Here is a 24,062-nt window from a genome sequence, read left to right on the forward strand (position 1 = left end):
ACCCATCCTCATCCTCCATCATATGCATATCTAATTTGCCTGACTCAAACTCAAAACTCAAGAGTCATAAGCTTTAGATAACATTTTCTAACTGCATATTACGTGCTATACTTTGGTCTTCGTCTTAACTGACCTGGATTCTTGGGTCCTCTGCCTGTTGCTGCCCTGTATTTGCATAATCCCTAATAATTTGTTATTCTTGATTCTAAGCCCAAATTCCTTCTTAAATCCAAATCGTTTCTCCTTAAGCTTCCTGATAGTATGCTCAAAATAAGTTGGCCATATTATTGAAAAAAGAAAATACATAACAAATATTTGAAGATTATCAAATACAACCAGTCAGAAAATAAAATATTTAGAATAAAGTTATCTCATTCTAACAAAAAAAAAAAATAAATAAATAAATAAAAGCTGTCTTTTACCCTTTTGAGGTTCAAAATGTAATTTGATGTATAATTTTTAGGAAAACATCATCAATCAAATGGAATTAGGATATTCATCATCTACTGCATCATATATAAAGAAATCACATTTAAATATTTAAGTATTTCATTTGTTTAAGTATTTGTTATCCCATTCAACAACATTAGGGGATCAATTTCTTATATCAGGCTGGCTTCACCTTCAGCCATGATGTATATCCAATAAAAACTATCCTATGGTTCCCCGACTGGCGTTGCTCAGTGGTTGAACTTTGACCTATGAACCTGGAGGTCACAGTTCAATTCCTGGGCAGGTCACATGCCCAGCTGTGGGCTCAATTCCCAGTGTGGGGCATGCCAGAGGCAGCAGATCAATGATTCTCTTTCATCATGGATGTTTCTATCTCTCTCTCTCCCTCTCCGTTCGTCTCTGAAATCAATAAAAATATATTTTTAAAAAATGTATCTTATGGTCATATTAACATAATAATGTCTTTATATGAAAATAATAATTAAAACCACTGTTTCATTTTTAAAATTACACATACAAATTAAATACCTATAGTCCATCAGTGGTAGTTTAAATGGAAATATTTAGCAAACTTTCGAAAAAACTATAAAAAACTATAAAAAACAAAACTGACACATAAATGTCAAATCCTATCTAATAAAAGAGAAACATGGTAATTAGCCATACCTCCGCTACCCTTCCCATTGGCTAATCAGCGAGATATGCAAATTAACTGCCAGCCAAATGGCGGCCGCCAGCCAGGCAGCTTGAAGTGAACATGAGACTTACTTGCTTCAGTGATGGAGGAATCCAACGTTCACCACCTGCCTTGCTGGCCTCTGAGCTTGAAGTTTGAAACATTGTTACAAATATAGAAGCTAAACAAAACCCCAGAAACCTGCTTTCAGCCAGCTGGGATCTCAGAGCTGGAGTTGAAACAGTGTTTTGATTATAGAACCGAAACAAACCAGATACCTGCTTTCAGCAGACAGGCCTAAGAGCTGGAGCCAAGCCTCAGAGCTAAAGCTGGCCCAAAATAAAAAAAAAAAAGAAGAAAAAGAGGAGTGGTTGGGAGCTTCAGTCACTGGCCAGCCTGAAAACAGACATCATCCCCTCAGCCAGGCTGGCCAGGCACCCCAGTGGGGATCCCCACCCTGATCCAGGACACCCTTCAGGGCAAACCAGCCGGCCCCCACCCGTGCACCTGGCCTCTATCCTATATAGTAAAAGGGTAATATGCCTCCCAGCACCGGGATCAGCGGAGCCGCGAGGCCTCCCAGCACCGAGATCAGACTGACAGGGGGCAGCGCCCAAACACCCTGATTGCCCTGCGGCACTGTGTGTGACAGGGTGCGGCGCCCCATCCCCCTGATCGGCCCTGCTCTGTGGGTGAAAGGGTGCGGCGCCCCAACCCCCCCCACCCCCACGGGCCCTCCTCTGTGTGTGACGGGGTAGAGCCATAACCTCCCCATCGGCCCTGCCCTGAATGTGACAGGGTGCGGTGCCCCAACCCCCTGATCTGCCGTGCTCTATGTGTGACAGGGGACGATGCCCCAACTCCCCTATCGGCCCTACTCTGTGAGTGACAGGGGGAGCTCCTCAATCCCCTATTGGGCCCTGCTCTGTGCGTGACAGGGGGGAGCTCCCCAACCCCCTGACTGACCCTGCTCTGTGCATGACAGGGTACGGAGCCCCAACCCCCCTGATGGGCCCTGCTGTGTGAGTGGCAGGGGGCAGCGCCCCAACCCCCTGATTGGCCCTGCTCTGTGCGTGACAGGGGGTGGCGCTGCAACCTCCCCATCGACCCTGCCTTGAGAGTGACAGGGGGCGGTGCCCCAACCCCCCAACTGACCCTACCCTGAGTGTGACAGGGTGGCATCGCAACCTCCCGATCCACCCTGCTCTGTGCATGACAGGGGCGGCGCCCCAACTCCCCAATTGGCCCTGCTCTGAGCCCGACCAGGGGCTGCACCTAGGGATTGGGCCTGCCCTCTGCCACCCGAGAGTGGGCCTAAGCCAGCAGGTCGTTATCTCCCGAGGGGTCCCAAACTGCGAGAGGGCACAGGCCGGGCTGAGGGACCCCCCTCCCCCGAGTGCACAAATTTTTGTGTACCGGGCCTCTAGTTTTTATATAAGAAAAAATTAATTTTAGGAATATGTAAATCAATAATGCTACAGAAATTATAAAAGGTTTGGTCAAGAACATTACTAATATTCTATATAAAACATTAAATTATTCACTATACCACTTCATGCTTCCTTATTTCCCTTTTGCTAAAAGAACTGCAAATACCTCATTTAAAAAAGTCAAACAACTTTACAGAATTTACTATAAATCTCTTAAAGACTATTTGTATGAAGACTCAATATAATACCAATGAATAACAATAACAACTTACAGGTATTTCAATTTTAGCCTTAAGCGTCTGGTCTTTCTTAATATTCTGAACTTGAATTGCAGGTCCTGATAAAATACTGGTTCCAGAACTACTGCAATCCACAGTGTAGACTGGAAGATTAGGAGCACCTAAAAACTAGTAGAAGCACAAAAAATCATTTAAGACCTCAATAACTTACTAAATAGTTGTTTAAATTTTCAAGTACTTCATTAGAGCTATTATTTCTGGCTATAAACTAGAAAATTCTAAGTAAAATTCACTAATATTCTAGGGAATTTATGACTGAAAAGAGTTAATTTTTTATATTTCTGGGTAAAATTTATCTGTTTTTGAAGAAAATCTGACTCCCCAACCAATATTCTTCCTTTTTTTACTTTACATACTAGGGTTTTCCTTTCCTTTTAGTCATCTTCATTTATCCATCCATCCATCCATCCATCCAACCCCAATCTTGAAGGATTTCTATTCATAAATTAAATACTTCACCTGAAATGAGGTGAATGGACCAAGGAAGGAGAGGAAGGGAATCTTTAGTTCATAAATTTCTTTGTGAAACTCGGTGTTGCTGACATTTTTATTGGCTTAGGGATCCTGAAAACTATTGGCAATACAATATCCCACAAATTTCTCCATGGACTAATCATTCAAGACCTAGATACTATACAAGACTTACTAAAAGCAGATAAAAATATAGTTATTTCCATTTACTACAATGGGATTCAAAATAAAATCTACATATTCTTTATCTTACAATAGCTTACCTTACAATGAACAACCAGTTTTGGTTGTGTTGTTATATTGTCTGATTCATCCAAAACTTCTACCTGAAATGGGAAAGCTGTTCCATTTTCTATAACTAAAAATTCAGAATCAGGTTTCACTTTCAATTGATGAGGGGGACCTACAAGGAAATTATATAACGAAATACAGATTCAAGTTTCCAAGACTGAAGCATAGAAATATCAAAAGAAATAATTTTTAACATTTCAAGTTTTAATATTTTATAAATAATGCTGAGAAAGGAAAAACTAAGCTGTAGGAAGCAGCTACAGGGTTAAGCCTCGACTGACCTGTTGGCAAAGCCACAAACAAGTCCCAGCTTAGAGGGCACAGCCCTCTTAGCATAATTAAGCTTGACCTTATGGCCTCCCTAGATCCTTCCTGGGTAGCTAATGGGCTGTGGGAGGTGCAGCAAGTGCTGCCAAAATAAGTGAAAATCACACGAACATTGTAACTATGGTGACCACTACCTTGTTTACCTCTGACTATAAAACATGAGCTTGCCATCTGGATCTCTCTCAGCCAGGCATGGGAGATTCACCGAGCCCCAGCTTATTCTCTTTGTCTGTCTTTTCTTTAATCCTTCACCCCCCCCCCCACCCCCCCAGCTCACCGAACCCTTGGCTGTGCTGGCCCGGCACACTAAGCCATTGGTCAGCAAACTGCGGCTCACGAGCCACATGTGGTTCTTTGGCCCCTTGAACGCGGCTCTTCCACAAAATACTGACTTCTGCGCATGGGCCACGAAGTTTCAATCGCACTGTACGTGTGCGCCTGCACGTGGTATTTTGTGGAAGAGCCACACTCGAGGGGCCAAAGAACTGCATGTGGCTCGCGAGCCGCAGTTTGCCTACCACTGCACTAAGCCATATCCATGTTTTATCATTTCTATTCCCCAAATGCATAAATTCTATATCTGAGCAGGGTAGTCTCAATTGCATAAAAATGCCTGATGTCTTTTAAGATTCTCTCTTTGTCTTTTGCTCTTGGCATTTTAATTATGATGTGTCTTGGTGTGGTCCTCTTCGGATTCCTTTTGTTTGGGGTTCTCTGCGCTTCCTGGACTTGGAAGTCTATTTCTTTCACCAGGTAGGGGAAGTTTTCTGTCATTATTTCTTCAAATAGGTTTTCAAAAAGCAGCATGAGAAAAACAGTTAGTTACCTACAAGGGAGTACCCTTTCGACTGTCAGCTGATTTCTCAACAGAAACTATGCAGGCCAGAAGAGAGTGGCAAGAAATATTCAAAGTGATGAATAGCAAGAACCTACAACCAAGATTACTTTACCCAGCAAAGCTATCATTCAGAATTGAAGGTCAGATAAAGAGCTTTACAGATAAGGAAAAGCTAAAGGGGTTCATCACCACCAAACCAGTATTATATGAAATGCTGAAAGGTGTCCTATAAGAAGAGGAAGAAGAAAAAGGTAAAGATACAAATTATGAACAACAAATACACATCTATCAACAAGTGAATCTAAAAATCAAGTGAATAAAAAATCTGATGAACAGAATAAACTGGTGAATATAATAGAATCAGGGTCATAGAAAGGGAGTGGACTGACTATTCTCGGGGGGAAAGGGGTGTGGGGGGTGCGGGAAGAGACTGGACAAAAATCGTACACCTATGAATGAGGACAGTGGCGGGGGGTAAGGGCAGAGGATGGGGTGGGAACTGGGGGAGGGGAGCTACGGGGGGAAAAAGAGGAACAACTGTAATAATCTGAACAATAAAGATTTCATTAAAAAATAAATATTTTTTAAAAGCCTGATGTCTAGACTAAGTTTTATGGAACAAACTGACACAGTGATAACTCATGCTAGAAATCACCTATACACGTACATTTTTAAAAAAGAACCTGGAAAAAAAGTAGTCAAGAAGAAAAGCAAAGTTTATTATACTTTTACTAACTTAAACTTTATACAATGACTGATTTCTCAGGCACATGTAACTACATGCTTGTTTAAAGGATAATGTTCAAACGATCAGTTCATGTAGTGATATAACCAGATAATTTGTCAGACTGCCTACTACTTTGCTGTCATAAGCAAATTACAACACAGCTCTAAGATCAATAAGAGGCCTTACACTTCTGTAGCAAGATGACTTGATGTGTTCTATAAACACTGGTATTTTTAAAATTCAATTTATGCTAAATGCTGATAACACAAGTTTATAAAGAACAGTATTAGAAACACTTATTTTACTTTATATTAGTTAATATTTTTTTACTCTATGCCAGGCACCATGTTAAGTTTTAATTAAGTACTATCCTAATATATAAAAACCCTGGATCCGTCACGACCGGAGGCTCGACCAACCGGAAGTCAGTCCTGCAGTCAGCACTGGGTTGCCGTGGCAACCCAGCACTGACTCCAGCGGCTGTGAATCAGGCCCGAAAAGAGGCCTGAAGAGAGAAGCAGGGTCTGATCCATAGCCTGTGTGGCAGCTGTTGATCAGCATTTGCCTCTAACTTTCTCTCCCAGCTGGGCCAGCAGCCGAGCCTCCATTTCTCTCCAGGCCACCACCTGGGCTGCTGAGCAGGCCCCGTTGATAGGTACAGAGACACTGACTGGCATAGAAACTGACCAATCAGAACCAAATCTGGGTCAACTGTGAGAGCCAATGGTTGCCTAAGAGGCGGAGTCTTTGACACTGACTGGCATAGAAACCGACCAATCAGAATCAAATTGGCCAGCAGAGGAGGGCAGTTGAGGGCGATATCAAGCCGGCAGGGGAGAGCAATTGGGGGTGAGATAAGGCCGGCAGTGGAGGGCAGTTAGGGGCGATCAGTCAGGACGTCAGGCAGGCAGGCAGGCAGAGGCAGTTATGGGTGATCAGGCAGGCAGGCGAGTGGTTAGGAGCCAGCAGTCCCAGATTGCCTGTGGGATCGGGCCTAAACCGGCAGTTGGACATCCCCCAAGGGTCCCCGATTGGAGAGGGTGCAGGCTGGGCTGCGGGAACCCCTCCGTGCATGAATTTCATGCACCAGGCAACTAGTCTACAACAACAAAAGCATAATATGCAAATTAGACTGAACGTCCTTCTGGACGAAGCCAGGGCTGCGAGAAGAGCCTGGGTCCTCGGTGCCTGCTGGCGGCCAGAGGAAAGGCCGGGTCCCAGATGCCAGAGAAAGCCGGTGCCGGAAGCCGAGGGAAGGCCTACTCATGCACGAATTTTGTGCATCAGGCCTCTAGTTCTCATCATATAATCCTCACAATGATCTTAATAAAGAAGGTAATATTATTATCTCCATTTTATAGACAAGGTACTGAGATCCGGAGAGATTAAGTATCTTGTTCAGGACAAATGGCTAGAGTAGCAGATTCAGGTTTAAGTTCTGGTTTATACTATGAAACCTGATGACCACTATCACTATACTATGCTATTTCCTACTTTACAACTTTCACTCTTGAATTCCAAAAAAATGTCAGAACCAACTGGTGACTAAGAATTTCACTACTCCAATTCCTACTTTTAGCTAACCTCTAAAATAAAAGAATTATGTGTTTAGTAACATGTAATACATTATACTTTATTTTTTATTTCTTTATTGTTTTTAATTAAATCTTTATTGTTCACATTATTACAGTTGTTCCTCTTTTTCCCCCCATAGCTCCCCTCTGCCCTTACCCAACCACCACTGTCCTCATTCATAGGTGTACAATTTTTGTCCAGTCTCTTCCCGCACCCCCCACACCCCTTTCCCCCCGAGAATAGTCAGTCCACTCCCTTTCTATGACCCTGATTCTATTATATTCACCAGTTTATTCTGTTCATCAGAATTTTTATTCACTTGATTTTTAGATTCACTTGTTGATAGATGTGTATTTGTTGTTCATAATTTGTATCTTTACCTTTTTCTTCTTCTTTCTCTTCTTATAGGACACCTTTCAGCATTTCATATAATACTGGTTTGGTGGTGATGAACTCCTTTAGCTTTTCCTTATCTGTGAAGCTCTTTATCTGACCTTCAATTCTGAATGATAGCTTTGCTGGGTAAAGTAATCTTGGTTGTAGGTTCTTGCTATTCATCACTTTGAATATTTCTTGCCACTCTCTTCTGGCCTGCATAGTTTCTGTTGAGAAATCAGCTGACAGTCGAAAGGGTACTCCCTTGTAGGTAACTGAGTTTCTTTCTCTTGCTGCTTTTAAGATTCTCTCTTTGTCTTTTGCTCTTGGCATTTTAATTATGATGTGTCTTGGTGTGGTCCTCTTTGGATTCCTTTTGTTTGGGGTTCTCTGCGCTTCCTGGACTTGGAAGTCTATTTCTTTCACCAGATAGGGGAATTTTTCTGTCATTATTTCTTCAAATAGGTTTTCAATATCTTGCTCTCTCTCTTCTTCTGGCACCCCCATAATTCAGATGTTGGTACACTTGAAGTTGTCCCAGAGGCTCCTTACACTATCTTCATATTATGGATTCTTTTTTTTTTTGTTTTTCTGGTTGGGTGATTTTTGCTTGTTCGTATTTCAAATCTTTGACTTGATGCTTGCGATCCTCCAGTCTGCTGTTGGAACTCTGTATAATATTCTTTATTTCAGTCAGTGTATGCTTAATTTCTAGTTGGTCCTTTTTCATATCCTCGAGGGTCTCACTGGATTTCTTGAGGGTCTCACTAAATTTATGAGTGGTTTCTAGAAAATTCTTGAAAAACCTTGTAAGTGTGGTTTTGAACTCTATATCCAGTAGTTTGCTTTCCTCCATTTCTGTCATTTGTGACGTTTCTTTGGCTCAGCATTTTTTATGCTTCCCTGTGTTGATAGAGTGGCTTTCTTTGCTACGTGTCCTATAGGTCCCAGTGGCTCAGCCTCCCCAATTACCTGAGGTGGACACTCTTGGTGCACCCCTTTGTGGGCTATGTGTACAGTCTTGTTGTAGTTAAGCCTTGATTGTTATAGGTATTACTGGGAGGAATTGACCTCCAGGCCAAATGGCTGTGAGAATCAGCTGTGTCTACAGTGGGAGAACTTCTGTGCTGGAGACACCCTTCTGGTGTAAGACTTGCTTCAGTGGGGCTTTGATGCTCACTGAGTCTGCCCCCTGACTGTGACCCTTATGGATCTGAGGAGTTGTAATCTGGATAGTCCCACTCTCACCACTGGGTACACTGGCTCTTGGATCTCTAAAGAGGTGCTAATTTAGCCTCTGCCTGAGGTTACCTAACAGGAGCTATGGAGAGATCTGCAGATTCCTCTTCTTTGTTTAGGATCTGGAGGTGCCCAGATGAGGCCCAGCTGTGAGGCAATGCAAGCTGCTGTGGGGCCTTGGGCCTTCTTTTGGAAGTTCTGGGTCTCTCTGACCCAGCTGCAGTTTGTTAGGTAATTTTCAGATTGCAAAGGGCCAGACCTTTCATATGCAAAAGCCTCTGTGCACAGAGGCTTGGGTGGGGCGGGGTCTCAGGGAATCAACAGGGCGGAGCAAACAGCTATAGCTGATCCTCAGTCCTACCCTAAGAGGCCCCGCGTCTCAGTGTCCCGGTAATTGGTGCAAGCACCTCTGAAAGAAAGCCGCCCTGGAGTTCTGACTGATGCCAGACAGTCCAGTATCTCCCCATATGAGTCTGGGTCCCCAGAGACTCGCCCGGAACTAGAGTTCAGAGCAGTCGGGAGCTTGTGACTCCCTCCCGACTGAAAAAGACAACCACGTCCTCAGTTGCCAGCCATTTCCGCGTGCGCCTCCGTACCTCTGCACTTTACTTCCGCACCTCCTCTGAGTCTCAGTGTGCTTTTCTCTTTCCTTCTAGTTGTAGAATTTCCACTCAGCCAGCCTTCCTGTGGTTCTGGATGATGCCCATTTTGTCTTTTAGTTGTATTTTTGAAGTGGTTGTGCGAGGCAGCAATTTCTGGTGTTTACTTATGCCGCCATCTTGGTTTCTCTATACTCTTACTAAGGTGCCAATTTTTAGCAGTTCATGATTGAGGGAAACCTCAAACTACTGGAATTTATAAAGGTAATAAAATAGCCAATGTTTCTTTTCACTCAAAACTAGTACAAAAGGTCATATATAAAGATATAATCATGGTATTGTTAATATCAGAGCTAAAGCTTACATGTCAAGCACTGTTCTAGTCATTTTACAAACACATGCAGTTCACTTAGAGAACACATGCATATTGAAACTGTGTCTTCCATTCAGTTACCAAGGAATTGCAGAGTAAGAGTTGCCCATATTAACTCATTTAATCCTCACAACTCTGAAAATAAATATTCTCATTTTACACATGAAGAAACTGACACATACAAATTTACTTAGCTCATCATAGGTGTCAGTTTAAATTCAAACCCAGAAGGGTTGCGTCTAGAATATACTCTGTGAATTTCTAAAATAGACTGTTCCTCAAATTAGCCATCAAGTTCTACCCTGTGAAACTTTAATGTAACTTCATTTTCAAATTGACAACTTAAGTACATGAGAAACTTTTTTTCTTAAAATACGAAGTAGTCATAGTTGTATTAGAAGAGGTAAAAGACTGATCCAGTTGTAATATAAGCCTAGTAAGTATAGCCCTAAAAATGGTTCCCAAATACATTTTTTTAAAATATATTTTATTGATTTTTTTACAGAGAGGAAGGGAGAGAGATAGAGAGTTAGAAACATCGATGAGAGAGAAATATCGATCAGCTGCCCCCTGCACATCCCCCACTGGGGAAGTGCCTGCAACCCAGGTACACGCACTTGACCGGAATCGAACCTGGGACCTTTCAGTCCGCAGGCCGACGCTCTATCCGCTGAGCCAAATCGGCTTTGGCCCCAAATACATTTTCAATATTCAAATTTTCCTCCCAAAGTTATTTTTAGAATGTCTCTAAAGTCTTCTTCAAGGTTTTCCCATTTTTTACTGTTCATTTCTGTCAGTGCTATGTTTGACATTCATATGTCTTTTCAAGACTTATATAATTATCACACCAAAAGATATTATTACACATTATCATAATAATATTATTTAAAAGGTAAACTTAGGGATATTTCTTAAAATAATATTACCTGGTAGTAATCTAATTTTCAAAATCTGTGAGTCTTCTTTAAAACCCGGAAGAATAACCTTCAGATTAAAATTCTGTTGAAAAAAATTTAAACAAATCCAAGTCTTACATAAATACTTAAGTATTTTATCACCTCAATTCTGATTTATTTTTGCTTTTTATTTTCACACCATTATAGATGTCTACTTGGCAATTTTATATTAAAATTACATGTAATTATATACTTATGAATATATAGAAGATACAGGTAAAAGAATTGTCATACTGCTTCTTTACAGACTATAATTTCAGATTTATAAGGTATAACCTCTGAGTAATGACCAAATTCAGGTTTGACATATACAAAAATGTAGGACAATAGTCAAGTGGAAAAAACAAAAATCTACAAATTCAACAGAGTTTTCTGGATTAGATCCTGGAATAGAAAATAATACTAGTGAAAAAAAACTGGAAAAATGTAAATAATAGTCCATTGTGTTGTCAATAGTATTGCATCAATGTTCATTTCTTAGTGTGGATAAATATAGAATGGTTATGTAAGATATTAATAGAGAACGCTAGATGAAGAGATGAAGAGTATGTGAACACTGTATTCTATCTTCTAACTCTTCTATAAACACACTTTTCTTTATCCAAATACCAAACCCATTATGTTTACAGAAGTGAGCTAAAGTTTCTCATATATTTGTTTCTGTTCTAAGAATTCAAAAGTTGATGGAAAAAGCGAGAGAAAAAGGAATAATGGAAATACTGGGGGAATTAGTAAAGTATATGATTGTCTAACCACTATGCAGTATACCTAAAACCAATACAAAGTAATATTGAAAGTAAACTGTAATTGAAAATTTTAAAAAAGAGAAACAATACAGTATTGAATAACTGTACTGAAAAATGACCTTGAATGTGAAAAGACTGAAATAAAGATGATGAAGACAGTTGAAAAATTGAATTAATCAATGTTTAACAAAAATAACAGTAGCAAACATGCAGATTTTTCTTAGAGATATACATGGTAAGTAAGTGACATGATCCTGATTAATTCCTAAGAAGCCAACATTACTATCATGTTGTTACAAAATAAGTTATTCAATTTTAAATTTACAATTTCATTTTTACAACTGCAACATTTATATCAATGCTTACCTTGCCTTGACAAGAATTTACAGAGCCCTTAGCTGTAACACCTCGAATTATACAATTCGGTCCCTTGGTTATTTCTTCATATTGTAAAGATAAACCACTGGAAAAAACAAATTATTATGTAACTTCCCCCCTATTATCTACAAATAAGCTGCCAATGTGTTCTGTTTTCTCATATGCCATTCACAAGTTTAATTCATTTTTTAAATAAAATAGTATTTTTTAAAAAGGAATAACTGAACAAAAAAGCAAATTCCTATGAATTTTTTTCCATAGAAAAATGATCTAAGAAGTACTGATAAATGATACCAATAAGCCAAACACTGCAAATGAGAGACATACTGTAAAATTTCATATAATGAATTAGTAAAGATACAAGGTAGGAAAATAAGCAAATGCTAGACTATGGATATACGTCTAAGAAGAAAAAATAATACAAATAGGCCAGGGTTAAGCATTTCTTCAGCTTTTGCATAGATTCTTTCAAATCTTTCACCCTTGCCCAGACAGTTGTGTTTCAGTGGTTGAGCATCAACTAATGAACCAAGAGGTCCTAGTTCAATTCCCAGTCAGGGCACATGCCTGGGTTGTGGGCTCAATCCCCAGTAGTAGGCATGCAGGAGGCAGACATTGATGTTTCTCTCTCATGGTTGTTTCCATCTGTCTATGCCTCTCCCTTCCTCTCTCTCTATAAAAAAAAAAAAAAAAAATCAATATAAACATATTAAAAAAAACCCAAAAAACTTTTTACCCAATGGAATTTCAGAGAATTTTTGGCACCTATAACTGAATGGCAAATTTAAATAAAGTAAAAAAAAAAAAATCAAGTATAGTCTTATAAAGATGTAATATTGTTAAAATATATACTGAGATCCCTAATCTACTACCATGGGCAATTTGATTTCTAAATCACCTTTGGACATGTGTAGATCCTTAGAGTGTAAACATTTTACTGTCAAGGGGTAAGGTGAAAAAATAAAGAAAAAGTACAACATGATGAAGAAAAAGCCGATTTTTTCTGAAGAATGGAATTTAAATATTTACAAGTATTTCTGAATAAATTGCAAAAATTAAACAACATGCTTTGCTTGAAAAAAGACACACAGTGGCATATGAGATAAACTTCTTTGGGAAGATGACACATTAAAGGCACACATATATTTGCACTATCTCATAAAACCTTAGGAATATGCCAACAAAGAGATTTCTTTAATTTACTGTTAAAGACAAAGATTTAAAAAGGGAGGAATGGAAGAAGAGATAAGGACAACAAAACTTACTAGAACACAGTAGCAAGTGACCTAGTAGTCTAAAAATAACTTGAACCCTAAAACAGCAATGGAAAAGGTCAGAAACCAATCTATACCACAGAATGCCCAGGTATCATTCAGGAATTGGTGGTACTAGTTACCTCTAAAAGTGGTTTAAAAAGAGAAAGGCAAAATAATGATAGATTAGATAGATAGATAGATAGATAGATAGATAGATAGATAGATAGATAGATAGGGAAATCAACATCCCCAGACCTCCCCTCTCTGCCTCTGTCACATGACTAAAAGATTATTGTTTGAAAAAGGCTAAAGCAGAGTCTCTGAACCAGGGGAAAGCACATAAATTGAAGGACAGAGTAAAATAATAAAAAGAATAGAAGGGTAATCCTGAATAAATGCATATAGACGCTGAGACCTTCCCATCCCCATTCTTATCCCAGCCTTGTAACTGGACAGGTTATGAACCTGGAGTGCTAAACTATTCCTCTCAAAGCAAGAGACTAAAGACTTTTCTTTGAGAAAACAGCCAGGCCCAAGAAAAAAGAAAAGATTTAAAAATACTGACAACAGTATTTCTCTCCAAGAAAGTGTTACAGGCAGATAATTCTATAGTGGAGTTCATAGTCATCAGCATCTCCCACACTCCATCTGCACTTTAGTTCCCCACTCAATTATAAGAAGATGACCAATAATTACCAGATATCTGAGTAATGAGATAAAAAATCAACATGAGCAACAAAGTTGGAAACAACAGAGATTATCTATGTAAAGTATTCTTAAAAACTGTAATTTGTCACTGAAAAAAAGTTTCATATTCATAAAACAAAAAGAAGATCTACAAAAGAACATTCAGAAAACCAGGAAGAACTCTCAGAAATTAAAAGTATAGCAGAGCCCTAACCGGTTTAGCTCAGTGGAGAGAGTGTTGGCCTGCGGACTCAAGGGTCCCAGGTTCAATTCCAGTCAAGAGCATGTACCTTGGTTGGGGGCACATCCCCAGTAGGGAGTGTGTAGGAGGCAGCTGATCGAAGTTTCTCTCTCATCGATGTTTCTAACTCTCTATCCCTCTCCCTTCCTCTCTGTAAAAAATCAATAAAATATATATTAAAAAAAAGTATAGTAGAAAGAAAAAATTCAATGGAAAAGTTTTAAAGTTGAGAAAAATCTGTCAGAAATTTAAAAAAATAGAAAAATTAGGAAAATCAGAGAACCAGTCTGGAAGGCTCAATATCAAATAAATAAGAATCCCAGTAAGAGAAAACAGTGATGATGGAAAGTAGAGAATGAAGTACTTCAGATAATGAAGAGACCTAAAGAGACATGTATCACTATAGAATTTTGCCCTGTTAAGAATAAAAAGTAGATCCTATAAGTGCCTAGAGAGAATACACAGGAAACATAAAAAGGAAACCTAACCAAGTTTAAATTTATTAGCAACAGTGAAAGCTCAAAGGCAGGAATGGAGGAATCCTATCTAATAAAAGAGAAACATGGTAATTAGTGTACGACCGCTACCCTTCCCATTGGCTAATCAGGGCGATATGCAAATGAACTGCCAGCCAAGGTGGCGGCCGGCAGCCAGGCAGCTGGAAGCTAACGTGAGGCTTGCTTGCTTCAGTGACGGAGGACTCCAATGTTCCCCGCCTGCCGCTGCCGGCCTCTGAGCTGCAAATCTAAGCAACTATGTTACAAATATAGAAGCTAAACAAAACCCCAGAAACCTGCTTTAGTCGCGGGCTTCAGCCAGCAGGATCGCAACATTGTTTCAAATACAGAAGGTAAACAAAGGCCAGGAACCTGCTTTCAGCAGCGGAGGCGTAAGAGCTGGAGCCTCAGAGCTAAAGCTGGCCCAGAATAAAAGAAAAACAGGAGCGGTTGGGAGCTTCAGTCACCCACCAGCCTGAAAACAGACCTCAGCCCCTCACCCAGACTGGCCAGGCACCCCAGTGGGGACCCCCACCCTGAAGGGTGTGTGACCAGCTGCAAACAGCCATCATCCCCTCACCCAGGCTGGCCAGGCACCCCAGTGGGGACCCCCACCCTGATCCAGGACACCCCTCAGGGCAAACCAGCTGGCCCCCATCCGTGCATCAGGCCTCTATCCTATATAGTAAAAGGGTAATATGCCTCCCAGCAATGGGTTCAGCATGACAGGGGGCAGCACCCAAACACCCTGATCGCCCTGTGGCTCTGTGTGTGACAGGGGGCAGGGCCACAACCTCCCTATCTGCCCTGCTCTGTTCGTGACAGGGGAAGGCGCCCCAACCCCCCGATCAGCCCTGCTCTGTGCCTCATAGGGGGGAGCTCCCCAACCCCCTGATCGCCCTGCGGCTCTGTGTGTGACAGGCTGTGGTGCCCCAACCCCCTGATCGGCCCTGCTGTGTGTGTGACAGGGTGCGGCGCCCCATCCCCCTGATCGGCCCTGCTCTGTGGGTGATAGAGGGCGATGCCCCAACGGTCCCCCACGGGCCCTGCTCTGTGAGTGACAGGGTAGAGCCATAACCTCCCCATCTGCCCTGCCCTGAGTGTGACAGGGTGCGGCGCCCCAACCCCCTGATCTGCCGGGAGCCGGTCCATGCTTGCTGTTTCAAGGGTCCTGGCATATATGGCATACTGTTCTTAATATGTTTGCTCACCTTCTTGGCACTATGTGTTTTAACCAAGGTCTCTGAGAAAGGTTGTTTCCCCAGGTAGGGATTTTCCCCTGAAGTTAGGGAGGGAATAAAACCTCTTAACTAAGTGCCAGGCAGGTAATCAATCACTTTAACTATGAACAATCAAGCTTAAGCTACATAATCTTTACTCCCTAGAATGGAGATAAGAAACACCCTAACCTTTGGAATAGAGATTGATAGGATTGGAATCAACTGGTATAAATACAGATGTAACAACACAGAACTTAGAAGACAGAACTTAGAAGACAGAACCTACACAGAACCTAGAGACAGAAGAACTTCGCTGGAAAGAACATGGCAAAAGATCCTGGACTGAACCTGACTATAGAACATGGCAAGAGAACCTGACTAGAACCTGGTGACTGAACCTGGCTGGAGAACCTGGACAGAACCTGGCTGGAGATCCTAACCAGAACTTCGCTGGAGATCCAGACCAGAACTTCGCTGGAGATCCTGGCTAGAGATCCTGGCTAGGCTGCTGATCAACTGAACGCTATCTCCGTGTCATTCCTTCTTCGCCAACTCCGTCCACACCTTTGGGGACCCCTGGACCTGCTGGGGTTGGACCCCAGCATATGGCGCCCGAACAGGGACCCCTAGGTAAGCGCCCCGCACTCAGGACGGATAGGACTCCACCGTAGGAAGAGGGTGGATAGTCTTCGCCGACTCCGTCCACACCTTTGGGAACTCCTGGAACGGGATTCCCATAGGTAAGCCCCCCCCATACTTGCCAAAAGAAATGGAGTAAAAAAAACAGAACTATCAGTCTTACCTAAAGAATTTAACAGTAAATTCAATAAAAAAAATTTTTGGCCCTGACCAGTTTGGTTCAGTGGCTAGAGCGTTGGCCTGTGGACTGAAGAGTCCCAGGTTTGATTCCGGTCAAGGGCATGTACCTTGGTTGCGGGCACAACCCCAGTAGGGGGTGTGCAGGAGGCAGCTGATCCATGTTTCTCTCTCATGGATCTTTCTAACTCTCTATCCCTCTCCCTTCTTCTCTGTAAAAAACCATTAAAATATATTTTAAAAAAAATTTTTAGCAAGTCAATTTATACATGACCCTGAAGTCACAGGGGATAGCTTGAGGCTAAATACATCCCTCAAATATCATAAAAGCCACTAAACATTTTAATGATAATACTGAAGGTAAGCACATACAAAATATTTATGCCAAAAAAGAAAGGAGAGAGTGTAAATGCTTAGCAAATATAAAGTGTCAAATACAAGTTGATACTTCAAATTACCTTGCTTCAAGAACTGGCTGAATATCATTTATTAGTTGACTAGCATGACCAAATTCATCCTGAAACTCCAGAGGGATATTGAATGGGACTCCAACACGAAAAGGAGGATCCAGAAGACCAAATGAAAATTTTTCTGGCTTGCCCTCTTAAAAAAAAAAGAAAAAGTAAAAATATAAAGCAAATTCATTGGTCAGAAAATTCATTGGAGGCCAGAAACAGATGCCTTTATACATTGGAAATTAAACTACAATAAAGATGGTATTTAAAATCTGTGCAACATCTACTTCAGAAAATAATAAAGTTAGATCCCTATCTCATACCATACATAAAAGTAAAATTCTAAAAGTAGAGATTATCCTATATAATAAAAACCTAATATGCAAATCGACCACATAGTGGAACAACCAGTCGCTATGATGCGCACTGACCAGGGGGCAGACGCACAATGCAGGAGCTGCCCCATGGTGGTCAGTGCGCTCCACAGGGGGCATGGCTGGTGAGTGCAGCGGCAGTGGTGGGAGCATCCATCAAGGGGTCCCGGACTGTGAGAAGGCACAGGCTGGGCTAAGGGCCCTCTCACCAGTGCACAAAGTCATGCACTGGGCCTCTAGTTAGAATATAGTAAAGAATATGCTTATAACCATATTACAGAAAAAACTAAGGCAAACATTATTAAACACATAATTAATAATCTTATTATATACAATAAACAAAGCTAAAAGAGAAGTCCTACATGAGAAAGTATTTGCAACACAGGATTAAAATCCACAATATATAAAACCTTCTCTAAACCAGCTTTTCTCAAAGTATGGTATTTAGTCTAATAGTTTCAGACATCCCTGGTAAATTATTAGAAACTAGAGGCCCTGTGCACAAAATTTGTGCAGTTGGGGGGGATCCCTCAGCCTGGCCTGCACCCTCTCGCAGTCCGGGAATCCTCAGGAGATGTCCGACTGACGGCTTAGGCCCGCTCACGGAGAGAGCAATTGGTCGAACATCTTTTACTAAAATCTTTTACTATTTATTCCTCCTTAATTTAAAATACCACCTTTAGCATATAAATATGAATTAATATTTTGCTTACCTTTAACAGAAAATTTAATTGCTTTACATGGTAGTGGTCTTCCAGCATAAGTGTCTGCATTACTTTCATTCAATACAACTTGTAATTTTAGTGTATAATTCCCCAATTTTTGAATATTTTCTGGAAAAATAAAAAAGAAATGATAAATCAAGTCAACATAACATTGATACAATTTTTAACATTCAGAATAACTCACCCATTTTTTTAAACCAGTAAGGCCATTTTCCTCCATGTTGACTAATATGTGAAATGATTTCTTTATTTCCACTTGAAGCTTAATAAAAGAAAAAAAGAACAAGCATTTATTACCTGTGAAACTGAATACAGAACATGAATATAAACTGTTACAATAGCATCAAATATTTCTTTTTTTGCTATAATTTTTAAAAGTTATTTTGAAACTTTGAAAGATCTAAAGCAGATATTCAACTACAGCTAATCAAGCCCTGTTTCAGTGCTGCCCCTCCTAACGTTCTATAAAACTCATATGCCTGTGAAAATTAATAAACAGAAACCTCTTTTAAAATGGAGTCCGAGTACATTGAAAAAAGAGACAAAGGAAGATATAAACAAGTGGAAGAATATACTGTGCTCATGGATTGGTAGAATTAACATCATTAAAATGTCCATACTACCCAAGGCAATCTACAGACTCAATGCAATCCCTATTAAAATAGCAACAGCATATTTCACAGATCTAGAATATTCCAAAAATTTATGTGGAACCAAAAAAGACCCAAAATAGCCACAGCAATCTTGAAAAAGAAGAACAAAGTTGAGGGATCACAATACCAAATATCTAACTATACTACAAAGCCACCGTAATCAAAACAGCCTGATACTGGCACAAGAACAGGCATATCGATCAATGAAACAGAACAGAAACTCCACAAATTGACCCACACCATATGGTCAATTAATATTTGACAAAGGAGGCAAGAGCATACAACAGAATAAAGACAGCCTCTTCAATAAATGAAGCTGCAGGTATTGAATAGATACATGCAACAAAGTGAAACTAGTCCCCCAACTTACATGATAAACAAGAATAAATTAAAAATGGATAAGTGACAAATGTAATTTAGTGAAACCATAAAATTCCTACTAGAAAACAGGCAGTAGAATCTCAGATACCTTGCATAGCAGTATTTTTGCTGATACATCTCCTAGGGCAAGAGAAACAAAGGAAAAAATAAACAAATGGGACTACATCAAACTAAAAGGCTTCTGCATAGCACAAGAAACCATCAACAAAATGAAAATGGAACTGTATGGGAGAACATATTTGCCAATGATACATCTGATAAAGGGTTATCTTTCAAAATATATAAAGAACTCATACAACTCAGGACCAAGAAGACAAAAAATCCAATGTAAAAAAATGGGCAAAAGACCTGAATAGACACTTTTCCAAAGAGGACACATAGATGGCCAATAGACATATGAAAAAATGTTCCACATCACTAATCATCAGAGAGATGCAAATAAAAACTACAATAAGGTATCACTTCACACCGGCCAGAATGACTAGCATCAATAAAAAACAACAAGTGCTGGTGAGGATGTGGAGAAAAGGGAACCCTAATACACTACTGGTGGAAATGCAGACTGCTGCAGATACTGTGGGAAAAGGTATGGACTTTCCTCAAAAAATTAAATATGGAACTGCTGTTTGTAGTGATCCCACTTCTGGGAATATATCCTAAGAATCCCAAAACACCAATCAGAAAGAATATTTGCACCACTGTGTTCATAGCAGTGACAGCCAAAGAGCCCACCAGTACATGAGTGGATAAAAAAGCAGTGGTACATTTACACAATGGAATACTATGTGGCTAAAAAGAAAGAAGGATCTCTTAAACTTTGTGAAAAGCATGAATGAAACTGGAGATTATTATGCTAAGCGAAATATGCCAGAGAAAGACAAATATCACACGATCTCACTTATATGTGGAATCTAATGAACAAAATAAACCAAGGAACAAAGTAGGTACAGAGCTGGGGTGGGCAAACTTTTTGACTCAAGGGCCACAATGGGTTCTTAAACTGGACCGGAGGGCCGGAACAAAAGCATGGATGGAGTGTTTGTGTGAACTAATATAAATTCAAAGTAAACATCATTACATAAAAGGGTACGGTCTTTTTTTTTCCAATAGTTTTATTCATTTCAAACGGGCCGGATCCGGCCCGCGGGCCATAGTTTGCCCACGGCTGGTCCAGAGGCATGGATGCATGGAACAAACTGACAGATCTCACAGGGCAGTGTGGTGGGACAGGAAGAGATGAACCAAAGAACATATATGCCCATGGACACAGACAATAGTGTGGGAAGGGCTAGGGTGGGACAAGGGCTGAGTGGAGGGGTAAAGGGGGGAAAATCGGGAACATCTGTAATACTGTGAACAATAAATAAATAATTTTTTTTTCAAGATTAGAAAAGCACTGTTTATATAGAGTAATCTCTAAGATATAGAGATCTACTGTTAAGAGAAAAAAAGCAAGGAATAAAAAAATACTTATATAAATAAAACATGCTATCTTTTTTGTAAAGGAAGGAAAGAAATATGAATACCTTTGCTTTTGCTTAGAATTATAACAGGAAAATTAGGAAAGATAAACCAAAAAGTAATAAAATTACTACATAAAGAAGGAGAAAGAAAACAGAGCAGAGAAATAACATCAATTCTCTAAATATTCTTTATTATTTTTTACTTTGAAATGATGTTAATGACTTAAATATTTTTTAAAAACCCATTAAAACAAAGCAATTGATAAACAAAACCGAAATGTATGTCAAGTAGATGATATAACCACATTAAAAAGACAGAATTATTTTGAGTGATGTTAGAATTTTTTATAATTTGTACAGAGAACTTTATTTTAAGTACAACAGAGCTGCAAAAAGAGTCAAATTTAATTCAAAAGCCTTTTTAGTAGTAATTATATTAGTATTATTTTGAAACTATTTTAAAAGTTTTTGTTGATTTTTTTTTTTTTTTAGAGAGAAAAGAAGGGAGAGGTATAGAAACATTGATAAGAGAGAAACATCAATTGGCTGCCTCCTACATACACCCCACTGAGGATTTCAGGCATGTGCCCTGACTGGGAACCAGGTACCTCTTGGTTCATGGATCGACGCTCAACCACTGAGCCACACCGGATGGGCAACTTTCTGTTGAAAGTATTACATAGCCCCCCCTCCCAATTGACCCCTTGTAGCCAGCCCTTACCCCCACCCAAGTCTTCACCACCCTATTGTCCGTGTCCATAGGTTATGCATATATGCATATAAGTTTTCTGGTTGATCTCTTTCTACCTACCCTCACTTTCCTTCTGATTTTTAATTAATGTATTTTTGAACAAATACTTATTCATTATCTCCTATGTACTAGGTACTAGAAAAAAGTGAAGAATATAAACATTATCCTTGCTTTCATGGAGTTTCTATCTTTAAAGCAAGCAGTCCAACAAAATATATTGCCTATGGCGGCTTTATTCCAGAAAGGCAGTTAGGTAGCTCTGACAAAAAACTTAAAGACACCTCAAAGCCTAAATATTTACTACCCAATCCTTCACAAATACTTTGCTACCTTTGTTCTAAACAGCAAAGATACATTTAATAAATAACAGAGTTTTGAGTTATAAAGATAAATTTAAGGAAAGGCATGTGAAACTAGAAAAACGTAATGGAAAATATCTATCATTATTATTATAAGTTTCTCTGACAAAGTGACAATCTGAACCCTGAAAAATAAAGCTTGTCAAAGATTAAAGCAGAAGAAACATATGCAAAGAAAGGTTTAGAGGTGGGAAAACTGGATTTGTATGGGAACAAAAAGAATGCAATTATGATTAGGAGTATGGTAAGTGAGGATGAAAATGGTATGAAATGAAGTTAAAGAGGGAGACAGCGCTAGATCATGTGTGAAATCTTGCAGGTCTATTAAAATTCCACAGCTAACATCATACCTAAGGAAAGACTGAAAGCTTTACTTCTATTCAACACATTATTGAAAGTTCTAGCCAGAGTAATCAGGAAAAAAATAAAAGAATGCATTTGGAAAGGAAAACATAAAATGATCTCTGTTTATATGACAGTATCTTATATATATAGAAAACCCTAAAGATTTCACAAAAAATAGTTAAGAATTAGAAAATTCAGTAAACTTGTGGGATACAAAATCATATTCATGGATTGTTGAGATGACAATAATACCCAACTGATCTACAAATTCAATATAATCCTTATCAAAACCCAAGTGACATGTTTTGCAGAAATAGAGAACCCATTCCAAATTCATATAAAATCTCAAGGATCCAAAAGAGCCAAAACAATCTTGAAAAGGAAGAAAAAACTGAAGAGACTCACACTGAACAGTGTGGTACTTACTCAGCCACAAAAAAAAAAAAAAAAATTAACATCATGTAATTTGCGACAACATGGATGGAGCTGGAGGGTATTTTGGTAAGTAAAATACAACATAATTTCATTGTAGAATCATGTGAAATCTAAAAAACAAAACTAATAAACAAACAAAACAAAAGACAGATAAATATAAGAAACAAACTTGGTGGTTACCAGAGAGGGGAAAGGTTGAAGGGTGGGCAAAATAGATGAAAGGGATTAAGAGAGGTACAAACTAACTTCCAGTTATAAAGTAAGTTGTGGGATGTAATATAACACATAGGGAATATCTCTCTATATAAAATCCTATCTAATAAAAGAGAAACATGGTAATTGGTGTACAACCGCTACCCTTCAAACTGGCTAATCAGCGAGATATGCAAATTAATTGCCAGCCAAGATGGCGGCCGGCAGCCAGGCAGCTTGAAACTAACATGAGGCTTGCTTGCTTCAGTGACGGAGGACTCCAACATTCCCCGCCTGCCATGCTGGCCTCTGAGCTTGCAGTTTAAGAAACATTGTAACAAATATAGAAGCTAAACAAAACCCCAGAAACCTGCTTTCAGCGAGCCCAGGATCTCAGAGCTGGAGTTATACATTGTTTCGATTATAGAACAGAAACAAATCAGATACCTTCTTTCAGCAGCAGAGGCCTCAGAGCTGGAGCCAGAGCTAAAGCTGGCCCAGAATAAAAAAAGAAAAGAAAAAAAGGAGCAGTTGGGAGCTTCAATCGGCCTGAAAACAGCCCTCAGCCCCTCACCCAGACTGCCCAGGCACCCCAGTGGGTACCCCTACGCTGAAGGGTGTGTGACCAGCTGCAAACAGCCATCATCCCCTCACCCAGGCTGGCCAGGCAACCCAGTGGGGACCCCCACCCTGATCCAGGACACCCTTCAGGGCAAAACAGCCAGCCCCACCCATGCACCAGGCCTCTATCCTATATAGTAAAAGGGTAATATGCCTCCCAGCACCGGAATCAGCGGAGCCGAGAGGCCTTCCGGCACCGGGATCAGCGTGACAGGGGGCAGCGCCCAAACCCCCTGATTGCCCTGCGGCTCTGTGTGTGACAGGGGGTGGGGCCACAACCTCCCTATCCGCCCTGCTCTGTTCGTGACAGGGGAAGGCGCCCCAACCCCCTGATCAGCCCTGCTCTGTGCCTGATAGGGGGGAGCTCCCCAACCCCCTGATCGCCCTGCGGCTCTGTGTGTGACAGGGTGCGGCGCCTCAACCCCCTGATCGGCCCTGCCTTGAGTGTGACAGGGGGCGGTGCCCCAACACCCCAATTGGCCCTACCCTGAGTGTGACTGAGGGTGGCATCGCAACCTCCCAATCTGCCCTGTTCTGTGCATGACAAGGGAAGGCGCCCCAACTCCCCAATCAGCCCTGCTCTGAGCCTGACCAGGGGCTGCACCTAGGGATTGGGCCTGTCCTCTGCCACCCGGGAGCAGGCCTAAGCCAGCAGGTCGTTATCTCCCGAGGGGTCCCAGACTGCGAGAGGGCACAGGCCGGGCTGAGGGACCCCCCCCTTCCCTTCGAGTGCACAAATTTTTGTGCACTGGGCCTCTAGTTTATATATATAAAAGGCAAATATGCAAAGTATCCCCTCGGGAGTTTGACTGGGAGACTGGGAGTTCGAGCACTCACT

General features: G+C 40.6%; 1 protein-coding gene across 11 annotated transcripts in view; it reads right to left on the reverse strand.

Annotated features, from left to right (window-relative positions):
• SMCHD1 (structural maintenance of chromosomes flexible hinge domain containing 1) overlaps positions 1-24,062 on the reverse strand; it is a 152,830-nt gene that overhangs the window by 68,041 nt on the left and 60,727 nt on the right. For all 11 annotated transcript variants that reach the window (XR_004970095.1, XR_004970094.1, XR_004970096.1 and 8 more), the window contains 7 exons: positions 18,209-18,286; positions 18,013-18,132; positions 16,929-17,073; positions 11,742-11,838; positions 10,600-10,672; positions 3,593-3,732; positions 2,832-2,966 (listed from right to left, as the gene is read on the reverse strand). Coding sequence is in view for 8 of the 11 variants with exons in the window: in XM_036323403.1 (XP_036179296.1) it covers positions 2,832-2,966; positions 3,593-3,732; positions 10,600-10,672; positions 11,742-11,838; positions 16,929-17,073; positions 18,013-18,132; positions 18,209-18,286 (788 nt within the window). In the remaining 3 variants the exon portion in view is untranslated. The remainder of the gene's footprint in view (positions 1-2,831; positions 2,967-3,592; positions 3,733-10,599; positions 10,673-11,741; positions 11,839-16,928; positions 17,074-18,012; positions 18,133-18,208; positions 18,287-24,062) is intronic.

Source organism: Myotis myotis, unplaced genomic scaffold (genome assembly GCF_014108235.1).
Source record: "Myotis myotis isolate mMyoMyo1 unplaced genomic scaffold, mMyoMyo1.p scaffold_m19_p_9, whole genome shotgun sequence".
In the NCBI taxonomy this organism is placed as follows: Eukaryota; Metazoa; Chordata; class Mammalia; order Chiroptera; family Vespertilionidae; genus Myotis; species Myotis myotis.